Here is a 9560-nt window from a genome sequence, read left to right on the forward strand (position 1 = left end):
CCATGGCGGCGACGGCGGCGGCGACAGCGGCCGGGCGGGCGCGGCCAGGGGCGCCCGTATACTCGGTAGGCGGCGGCGGCGACGGCGGGAGGGGGCTGGGGGGAGTGGGGCTGCCGCCGCCACCGCTGTTCACTCTGAAGCGGAGCGATGGCGCTCCGCGCGCTGCCCCCCTTCTTGCGAGGTTGCGGCGGGCGGTTTCCGGGGCTCTGCCCGGGGCCGCGGTGCTTGTGCAAAGCCCGAGGACGAAGGACTTCCCTACACCCTCCCCCCGCAACCTGCCTTGCCCCACTGCCGCTGGGGCCCGTCTGATAACGGGGAGCGCTGGCCCGGGCCCCGCGGGCCTCAAAGCCGTGTCAGAAGGCTGTTTAGGTTTGTTTAGCGTAGCTGACAGCCGCCGTAATTGCAGCAGGTGTCTGAACACAGCGCACGTCGGAACGTGGACGTGGTGGCTGTCTCGTAGAGTGGAAGCAGCTGGTAATGGAAATGGCCTGCTCTCCTTTAACCTTATCTTTAACTGATGTGTCTGGCGAAACWTTTTGGCCAGCACAGGTACAACGTGCTGCTGTTAGTAAATTTTCAATTAAAGTTGCTCCTAGAAATTTGTCATGGAGTTGGAGTTCGCAAAATGAGTTTTCCTGTGTGATACAGTTGTAATGACTTTGTTGACCTTGGTTTTTTTTACTGCAGCTCCTTTACCAGCGCCAAGCAAGGAGATTTGGGTGTGAGATGCTAAGCCTTTCTCCCTRCTTGGGTTTGGCTGGGGGAGGGAGRTGGGGAGAGGGGCAAAGAACCCCTGGTTTCAAGGGAGATTCCTGAACTTCTCTTTTGTGTCTCCTCAGCTCTACGCGCATCATTTTATTGCTTTTAAAGGTTATATGGAAAAAGAGAAAAAAAAAATGAGGCTCCTGCTAGTTTTACTCTTGTAGTTAACTGGTGCCATATAACTACGAACTGACCTCAATTTTCTCATTACTGAGTTTCTAATAGAACATTTTCTGAATGTGTTCTCTGTCAGTCTGTGGTTGAAGCTGAGACAGCAGTTTGGCTTTAAACTATAAGGGGAGAGTTACTCTCCTTTAGTAGTTGGTAAAGTGTATTTGTTTTCGTTCCCTCCACGCTGCTTCAGGGCAGGATRTGAAGATAGCCACCGATATGTAAAGTCATCAGGTACGCATTAAATCTGGAAATGAAAAGTGAAGAAAAGTGGCAGAGTGATGGTTTTTCAGTTGGCCGTGGCCTTTGAAAAAAAATCCTTGCCAGAGACATGTTTTGGAGTGGCTGTAGCAGGCAGCARTCGCTGATGTGGCCAATAATACCAGAGCTGAATGACAGATTTCTTTGTTTGCTTTTCATGTACTTGCATGTTACGTGGTTTAAACTTCGGCAATTGAAATAAGCGTAGCTTAGATTTTCTGAGCAACGTCTTGTCACGTAATGATATAAGCATACATGTCAGGGAGAACCAACTGATAATTTTGCATGCTATTCTGAGGATCTTTTTGCAGTTACAGGATGCAAATTTTTCTTTGTTTTTATTTTTGATCAAGGAGATTGGCGTAAGGTATCAGTGGCAACAGGAGAGTAATAAAAGCTATTTCCAGTCTTCTCATCTCCTCTTTGTTTACTTGGCTCTTGCAAAGCATCAACTGATTTAGCTGCAGAAGGAGAAAGGATGAAAACATTAATGCAAAACCATCCCAAAAAAGCCTAACATTTTTAAATGAACAACTCTTCTGATTATTTTTAAAGTCCATAGAGAGACTGGTTCTGCGGTTGCTGCAGGACAATTTTCTGAAGTACGGTAGTGGAAAGAAAAGCTAGAAAGCTAGAAACTACCAAATGCTACTATGGTAGAAAGCTGGTATTCAGATTTAATTACAGTGTGTGGGGGAAAAATTACAAAAAGGTCAAACATTATAGCAAGGTTGGTGTTCTCTAATAAAATGAAACTGACTTTTGATACAGTTGAGGCTTTGAAGGATTTCTTTTGCAGGTCTTAAGTGGAGATATTTCTAGGCCAAATCTTTCTGTGCTAATGAACAGACAGGAACTAAATGTTTGCTATATGCTTATTTTAAATCTGTCAGCTGTTTTTGATCATGTTGCTGATGTGACTGTAGTCAATTGACAGTGAAATATGACTCCCTCTCCCAAGGCTGAACACCCAGCTGCTGCTACAGGACATGTTGCTTATCTGGTTCTGGTGTTTGTGTGTGTTAGCTGGCCAGGACTTCATCTTGAGACCAGAAAATGCCACTGTAAGAGCTGGTGAAATAATATGTTTTATCCTTCACTGTGTGGATTGGGACYGGTTCTGTATAGGTTGTAAATAGGAAGAGAAGAGTGAATGAATGAATGAAAAGGAATGCCTGTGCTACCATTCAAGACAGAGGAAGACAGAAGCCTTTTTATTTTAGTGTCTTCTAAAAAATGTGCTTAATCTAAACAGTTGCCTTTATGTTTGTATTTCACTGAGCCTGACCCATGCAGTTGCCTTGCTTGGCTGGCTGGTGCCACTGTGTTGAAGCTCAGATGAATACGAGTTCAGCTTTAGARAGACTGAAGTGTCATTCATGCATGTTGCGATGTTACAGGAGCTAACAGGAGACATCTCTCTCTCTGACATAGGGAGATACWAGTGGAAGAGTTTTATCATGGGGGTTTTATCATGGGGATTTCTGCAGTGAGATGGATCCAAAGCTAGTTCTTGATGTGCAGCTAACTTTTCTGCCTAGCAGGGTTGTTGGCTGCTCAAGACTATGTTCTCTTTTTATCTGTCTGCGTACCATGTTGCRTTATGATAGAGCTTAGCTCCAGGTGGCTGTATGAATCACATAGACTTAGCTGGTAATTGTTTTTTGTTTTGTTTCTATCTGGCTGTGTTTTTTGTACTTTGTATCTGAGCTTGGTGAAAGCCAGCACGGCTCACCTGGGTCCCAGATGCAGCTTAAAGTACCAGGCATTATTTTTTGTAATGTCATTCATGTCTTCATGCAGTTGCAACAGTTGGAATAAAAGGTTGTTTAGATAATACCTATTAATCATGAAGAGACTGGAGGCAAGGCATTTTAACTTTAAAAGCTTAAGTGTTCTCTTGACTTCTTCCTTTTGGGCAGGATTAAGTAATGTGGTATAGGGTGAACTGGATGTCTTTGCAACTGGAAAGCTTTTTTTTTTTTTTGGTGGTGGTGGTTGAAGATTAATTTCTTTCTAATTGTAGCATTGTTCCAAGCAAGTAATATTTGTTCGTGCACTCAGAGTATGGGATGCAGATATTTTAGAACTCTTAAAAAGCCAAACATTGCAGAAGTGTTGCATATCATAATTTTGCTACTGTAGCCAAGCAGACYACTGAATAGCTCAAGAAAGTGTCTCATTCTTTATTCATATGTTCCTAGCAGAAAGAGCTCACGTCAAAGAAAAGAGATGAATTTGAAGACATCTTGGAGGAAAGACGGGTGTCCAGTGACTTGAGATATGCAATGAAATGCTATACACCTGTGATCTACAAAGGACTTTCACCGTGTAAGCCAAATGCTATTAAAAGTGCTGTTCTCCACTCAGAGCAAGTTCAATATGTTATCAAGCAGGTGAGTCTGAGTGCTGTAAGAGAAAGCAGATTGAACACAGCCAAACTTTGCATTACAGAAGGGCGAAAAAATTATTGCTGACCTTGTCAAACATGATGGCTGTGGTTTGAAAGACAATCCAATAAATCAGTAACTTGAGAGCCATGMTCTTCTGGCAGGAAAAACAAATACTGATTTACCATGGAGCTGCCGCTAAAGCTGCTAGATCACTAGTTCATGTAGTAGTGTTTTGATTTTGTATATATGACAGTTCACCCTGTAACATATCCGGTGTGCTTGACCTCTTCTTTTTTTTTTTTTTCCTTCTCCCCTCCACTGTCCTTGGCATATAGCAGCATTATGAAAGACGTAAACACTCTCTTTTTTGGTAGACATTTCTGCACTTCAAGAGTATCTTGTAGTAATTTTATAGGCTAAAGCTACATTTATGAATCAGTCATAAATCAGTGCTGCATTCTCTCTTCACTCAGTTTCTTTGGGTTAGAAACACTAAGGTATAACAATATTTTAATATTTAAGATTAAGGGCAGCTACTATTTTGTAATGAATTAAACATTTTGTATTCAAATTGATTCCTATCTCCCATGAAATGACTGAAATAAGAATGTGTTAACTAGCAGAGTAGGTATTTTCAGTATTCTAGAAAAATAATTCCAGGTCAGCAGAAGTGTGTAAGATGGTTAGACCTGAGTAAGTGACTGCTATAATCCTTTTTATTTTTTAATGGTCGATGTTACGTACAGTATATCAAAATTTGTTATGACATGACAAATTAAAGCATGCCCTGCAAAGCTGTCATGTTGCCACTGTGAAGAAGAGTTAAGCAATATGAAATTAAAAAAAAAAAATAACCTTTCGACTTTGGAAGCACTAAACCATTTACTGAAAAAAAAAATTTTACAGAGAATTTATCAGGAAAACTTTTGTGTGATATTTTCTTTTGAAGTGCTGTTTTTCTGATGAAAAAACATTTTGATGAGAATTTTTCAACCGAGCACCAAGTAGTTGAAGGGTGTTAACAGTCCTGCTATTGCAGCCTAGTCCTCAACTTTGAATTCGAGATTAATGAAAGTATCTAATTAGGATTATTTGGGGCAATATGCCCAACACTGTACAATTAGCATGCCTCCTGTCTGGACAGAGTTTACTTAGCTTACACAAGCATCCTAGAATTTGTTCTTGTGACAAGTTGCTGAGGCTAGTAACGTTCAATGTGTGAAATAAAGTGCATTTGTTTATTTTAGCTTTTGTATGTGTCCAGTATGATTTCTTTATCCCAGGTTTTAGGGAGCAAGTGCCTAGCTCTATAGTGAATGTGCACTTAATTCACAAAGGATCAACTAAGTGATAAATATTTTCTAGTGAATGAGAACATGTCTTCCCCTAGTGAATAACAAGAATAATTTATTGCTTTCTAAGAGAGATTGATTATCTTAGGCTTAAGTGTAAGCACATTTTTGGCTTCTTTAAGTGTTTAAAATAATCAGTTATAGCTACAAATGGAAATATTTGGGAAGAAAACTGATGTATTTATTAAAGCAAATAGATATGATGGTAAAGTGGTACTTGGAGATATAGGGAGGTAGCTATAGAAGATGGATTTTCTTATGTGTTGTAGAATAAAAATAATGGGTAAGCAGTGTTGGCCTCTAAACTGAGGCCAAACATGTTTTGAACGCTTTTCTTTCTTGTCATTCYTCCTGCCTCCTGTTTCTCCATAGTTAGTGAAATGCGTGTCCCTCATTCCATGATAGTAAAGAACCAGCTTTTCAGCTAAACATTTTTAGATTCAGAGTATCAAATAAGAGAAATGCCCATTATTTGAGTCTATTCTAAGATAATTCAGAAAGAAATGTGCATAGCAACAGCAAGAGAACATTGATTTGCAAAGCTGGTAGAGACAGCGTTTTGTATGCATTTCAGCTAGCTATTGCCAAAGGAATAAATTCAAGTGCGATAGTTCTGAGATTCTTCAGGCAAGTCTGAAAATTTAATTCAGGTGCACTTCACAGGTTTACCTTGTGAATATCTTTGTGGATATAGGCTTATTTTATTTACCAGTAGAAGAAAATTGCACACAACCTTCTTCAGACCAGAAATATGTGAAATACTCTTCCATCTTAAACATCCTCTGAAGATACTATAGGCTAAAACATTCAGATGGTGTGTTGGGGGGGGGGGGAACGTGTTGCTCCTCTGCCCCACCATTGACGTCTAAGTTCATTCTTGATTTTTAAACAGCTTTAACTTGACTTTCTTTGGTTGACATGGAACAGATTCAGTAAGATTAGTTGCCTGTCTGCCACATAGAGTAAAATTTTGCTGACTATCACACTAGTTTTGCTGTAATTATTGTGGCACATGGAACAGTGTATGTGGAGTATGGGGGAAAGGGACAACTTCTGACTGCTTTCTTGTTTCTTTCCCTTTAGTTAGCAAAAGAGACAGGAGAGTCACCTGATATTATTCAAGAAGAAGCCACGGAAATCCTGGATGAGATGGGCCACAGTATGCAATTAGGAGCTGTCAGATTTTTTGCCTTTACTCTGAGTAAAATATTTAAACGGCTTTTTCAGAGAGTTTGTGTAAATGAAGAAGGAATGCAGAGAGTGAGTACTGTTGAAGCGGGGGGGAAAGCTAAATACTTTCCTACTAGTCACTCAAGGAAAGACTTTAATCTTCATTCCAAGTAACAAATACAAAAACTTAAAGATCCATTAAAAAAAAAAAAACTCAATACCCTGCACTTGTGTTCATTATTACATCTCTTAAACAATAAAGGGAAAAAAGGGAGATGCTGTTTAAATATTTCAGATGCAAGTAGTCAGCATGATTTCCTGTACTATTTCCAGATGCTGCCTACAATGAGGAGACATTTTTATACAAAACATCTTACCTCTTTTGCAGAGGTTAGATAGATCTGCACATGGAATATGTTTGGAAATTAATACAATATATGAAAGATTAAGAAAAAATTCTTTTTTATTCTGTTTATTTTGATGCTTAGAAATGAGTTTGCCTAAGATTTTTTAATAGGATAAAAATAATTAYGGTTTTGTGAGCACAAGTAATGAGAACAGTCTTATTTATGTCTCTTTTTCCATAGAGTTGTCATTAAAAATAAATAATTKTTTTTTTTAAAAAAAGACACATTGTGATCTTGCTCTTGGTTTTATTTTTTAACTGAAAAAAATTTTTTGTACTCTTGTGATGTCATTGTTTTGCTAGCTCTGCAGAGGTCTGAATTCTTAATTTTAAAATAAATTCTCCGTGCAACAAATTTTAATAAATTGTTTTATGAGATGTAAGACAAAGAGGAAGGAGAAGCTTTTATTTGGGTTTTTTGGAAAAACTTTGGCTTGTTTTCTTTTAACTTGATTTACATTATAAAGCAGGAAACAATGCAGTACATCCTAGGAGCAATTATCCATGTATATGGCAATAATTATGTCGACTGTATATAAATAGAAACACTGGGACTGGTTTTAGAGGGAGTATGGATATATGACCAAGAACATAGACAGAAAAAGTGAGGGTAAGTTGCAAGAACGGTCAGATAGTGAATTGTAATTTAAGTAGAGTTAGTGGATTTCTGAACTAAGGGCTGGAATATATTAGTGTGATTGAAAGCTTTGTTTATAAGGAATACAGCACACACGTAAGAAGTACTTGCAGTCATTTTTCAGTGATTCTGTTAGATCAGCTTTTGTAGATCTAATAATGCATTTAGCTGAATTGGGGGTGAAAAGCTAATATTACATGACYGAGCAGGTTGGTCGTTCCACAAAGCCTTCCTACAGCTAAGGTCCATGAAAACACTGTGTGCTTCTGAGACAGGGAATGCTTTAAGTTTGTTCCCTGGGGAGCTGCTGTCCCCTTATTTCATTTGCAGGATGTCACTGCAGTAGAGGGTGCGGTGCGCTCTCTGGGAGGCTTAGCKGTCAGCCCTGACAGCCGCTGTTGGTTTTCTCATCCCCATCAAAGGGATTTGGATTATGCTATCACGCAATGAAGTGGCTCCTACTTATGAGTGCTGCGATGCTTGGGAACCACACATTGCTGTTACGGRTGGACCCATACTGAAAAAGGTTTTAGAGCATGCGGTGGAGAAACCACCCCCMAAAAAATCAACTTCTGTTTGTCTTAAGCTGCACAAAGGTCTATATTTGAAAATTTCAACAGTGAGTCTGTAAATATTGAAACAATGTTGTGTTTTGATTTTTTTTTTCAGTTGCAACAAGCCATTCAAGAGCATCCTGTTGTACTATTGCCCAGTCACCGAAGCTACATAGATTTTTTGATGCTGTCTTATTTGCTATATACATATGACTTGGCTCTGCCTGTCATTGCTGCAGGAATAGGCAAGTATGTTCTCTAACAATGTTTTCAGGATTCAGAGAGTCTATAGCAAGTGGTCTGGTAGCTGCTACTATAAGTAATTGTCTTTAAGTTTTCTTCCAAATATGTCTTGGAATATCTCCCCTGGATGAGATGCTTACAGCATCTGAAAGCCTTTCTATCTGTGCTGAGTCGTCTAATCAAAGATTTTTTTTTTTTTTTTTTTTTTTTTTTTTTTTTTTTTTTTTAGTAGCCAGTTTGACTGGAACTGCCCCAAGTGCAGACATGAGGGTGGGCAAAGCTAGATGTTGAGAAGAAGACTTCTGCATATATTTTTTGACTGGAAATGGACAAAATCTTGGCCAAGAGCTACTGCATATGCAGAGCGTTTTGTGATACTTTATACAGTTTTAAGTGCAGTCATAGTAGCCAGATATGAACTGCTAATCATCTCGGTGTTGATATGACCAATCCTCTTGAAAACATTGGCAGAATTCCATTATGTGAAGTGCTGAGAGCAGAGCTGGCTGGAAAATGAAATTTGCCTCAGTGGACCTATTGTTAGATATGCTTAATTCTAAAGCAGAGGAAGCCAGTTTTATTTGTGAAAAAAATTACATTTTTTAACTTGGACGGTGAATATTTTCAGGTTTATAGTGCTTTTTGAAAATCCTGACTATATGGTAGCATATAACTGAGAAACACATGGGGTCGACCAAGTCTTCTAAGCAGGCAAACAGCAGCTGGAGATCTAGTTCTGCATGCATGCAGGCAAGCTAGCAAAGATCTGGGAATGTATTACTCTACTGTAATCTACTAGTTCATCTTTTTGAAAGGGTAATGAGTGAATGAGCCTGTAAACAAACATATAAGGTACTGTTCCACTACTTCCCCCCACACCGCGCTTGCAAYGTGTCACTTTTGTCAAATTGACAAATTTTCCATTGCTTTCAATGAAAAAGTATTTGAAAATTCTCCAACAACCTGAGTCACTGTCCTTTTTCAGTATGTGCTGTTTGATGCCAGGAACTTTGCTTTGAGCTTCTTGCTTGCATGAAGAGTGCCACAGATTTGGGAACTGTGTTTTCTTAGGGTAGGCACCTGTGATAGCTAAAAGTTAATGACAAGATTTTCAGGTCTGTATTAAGGTTAGCTTTCCTCCTCTTAAAAGGAATGAGAACAGAGCTGATTTAGGGTGTGCTTCTGAAATTTTACACTTAATACTCTTCTGATGCTCTAGAATAGATTTGACTAGTGGTTGGGAATTTTTCAAGGGTGGAAGCTAGACTATGTTTTTCTTTTCCAAATGAGAGGTTAGGTGTACCAGTAGAGAAGCAGCAGAAGCTGGGGGAATATGTTTGGTTGGGAAGGCAAGATTCTGCTGATCTGTGAGTTAGTGGTATCTTGCTTCTGGCTGATATGGTTAGCCTCTGGTAAATTCAGGAGTTCTCTTTTAGTTGCCTTTTTTAATGAATTGCAGCTGCTGACCTGTCACGTTATTACTTATGTGCCGTTGTAGGTACCAGTGTGGTCTTTTGTTGACTTCTGGATTAGATCAATACCTGTTTTAAGTTATAGGCCTCAAAACACTCAAGATACTACTGAGTTAGCGTTTTTTTTTTTTTTTTTTTT

General features: G+C 39.2%; 2 protein-coding genes across 2 annotated transcripts in view; one reads left to right on the forward strand and one right to left on the reverse strand.

Moving 5' to 3' along the window:
- Positions 1-9560, reverse strand: part of FAM120B (family with sequence similarity 120 member B) — a 235724-nt gene that overhangs the window by 64627 nt on the left and 161537 nt on the right. The gene's annotated exons all lie outside the window — the stretch shown is intronic.
- Positions 3-9560, forward strand: part of GNPAT (glyceronephosphate O-acyltransferase) — a 20511-nt gene continuing 10953 nt past the window's right edge. The window contains exons 1-4 of the mRNA XM_085315503.1: positions 3-65; positions 3399-3590; positions 6023-6199; positions 7822-7951. Coding sequence (XP_085171629.1) covers positions 3-65; positions 3399-3590; positions 6023-6199; positions 7822-7951 — 562 coding nt within the window. The remainder of the gene's footprint in view (positions 66-3398; positions 3591-6022; positions 6200-7821; positions 7952-9560) is intronic.

The sequence above is a fragment of the Rhea americana genome, unplaced genomic scaffold (genome assembly GCF_003343005.1).
Source record: "Rhea americana isolate MKP2758 unplaced genomic scaffold, rheAme1 scaffold_43, whole genome shotgun sequence".
Lineage (NCBI taxonomy): Eukaryota > Metazoa > Chordata > Aves > Rheiformes > Rheidae > Rhea > Rhea americana.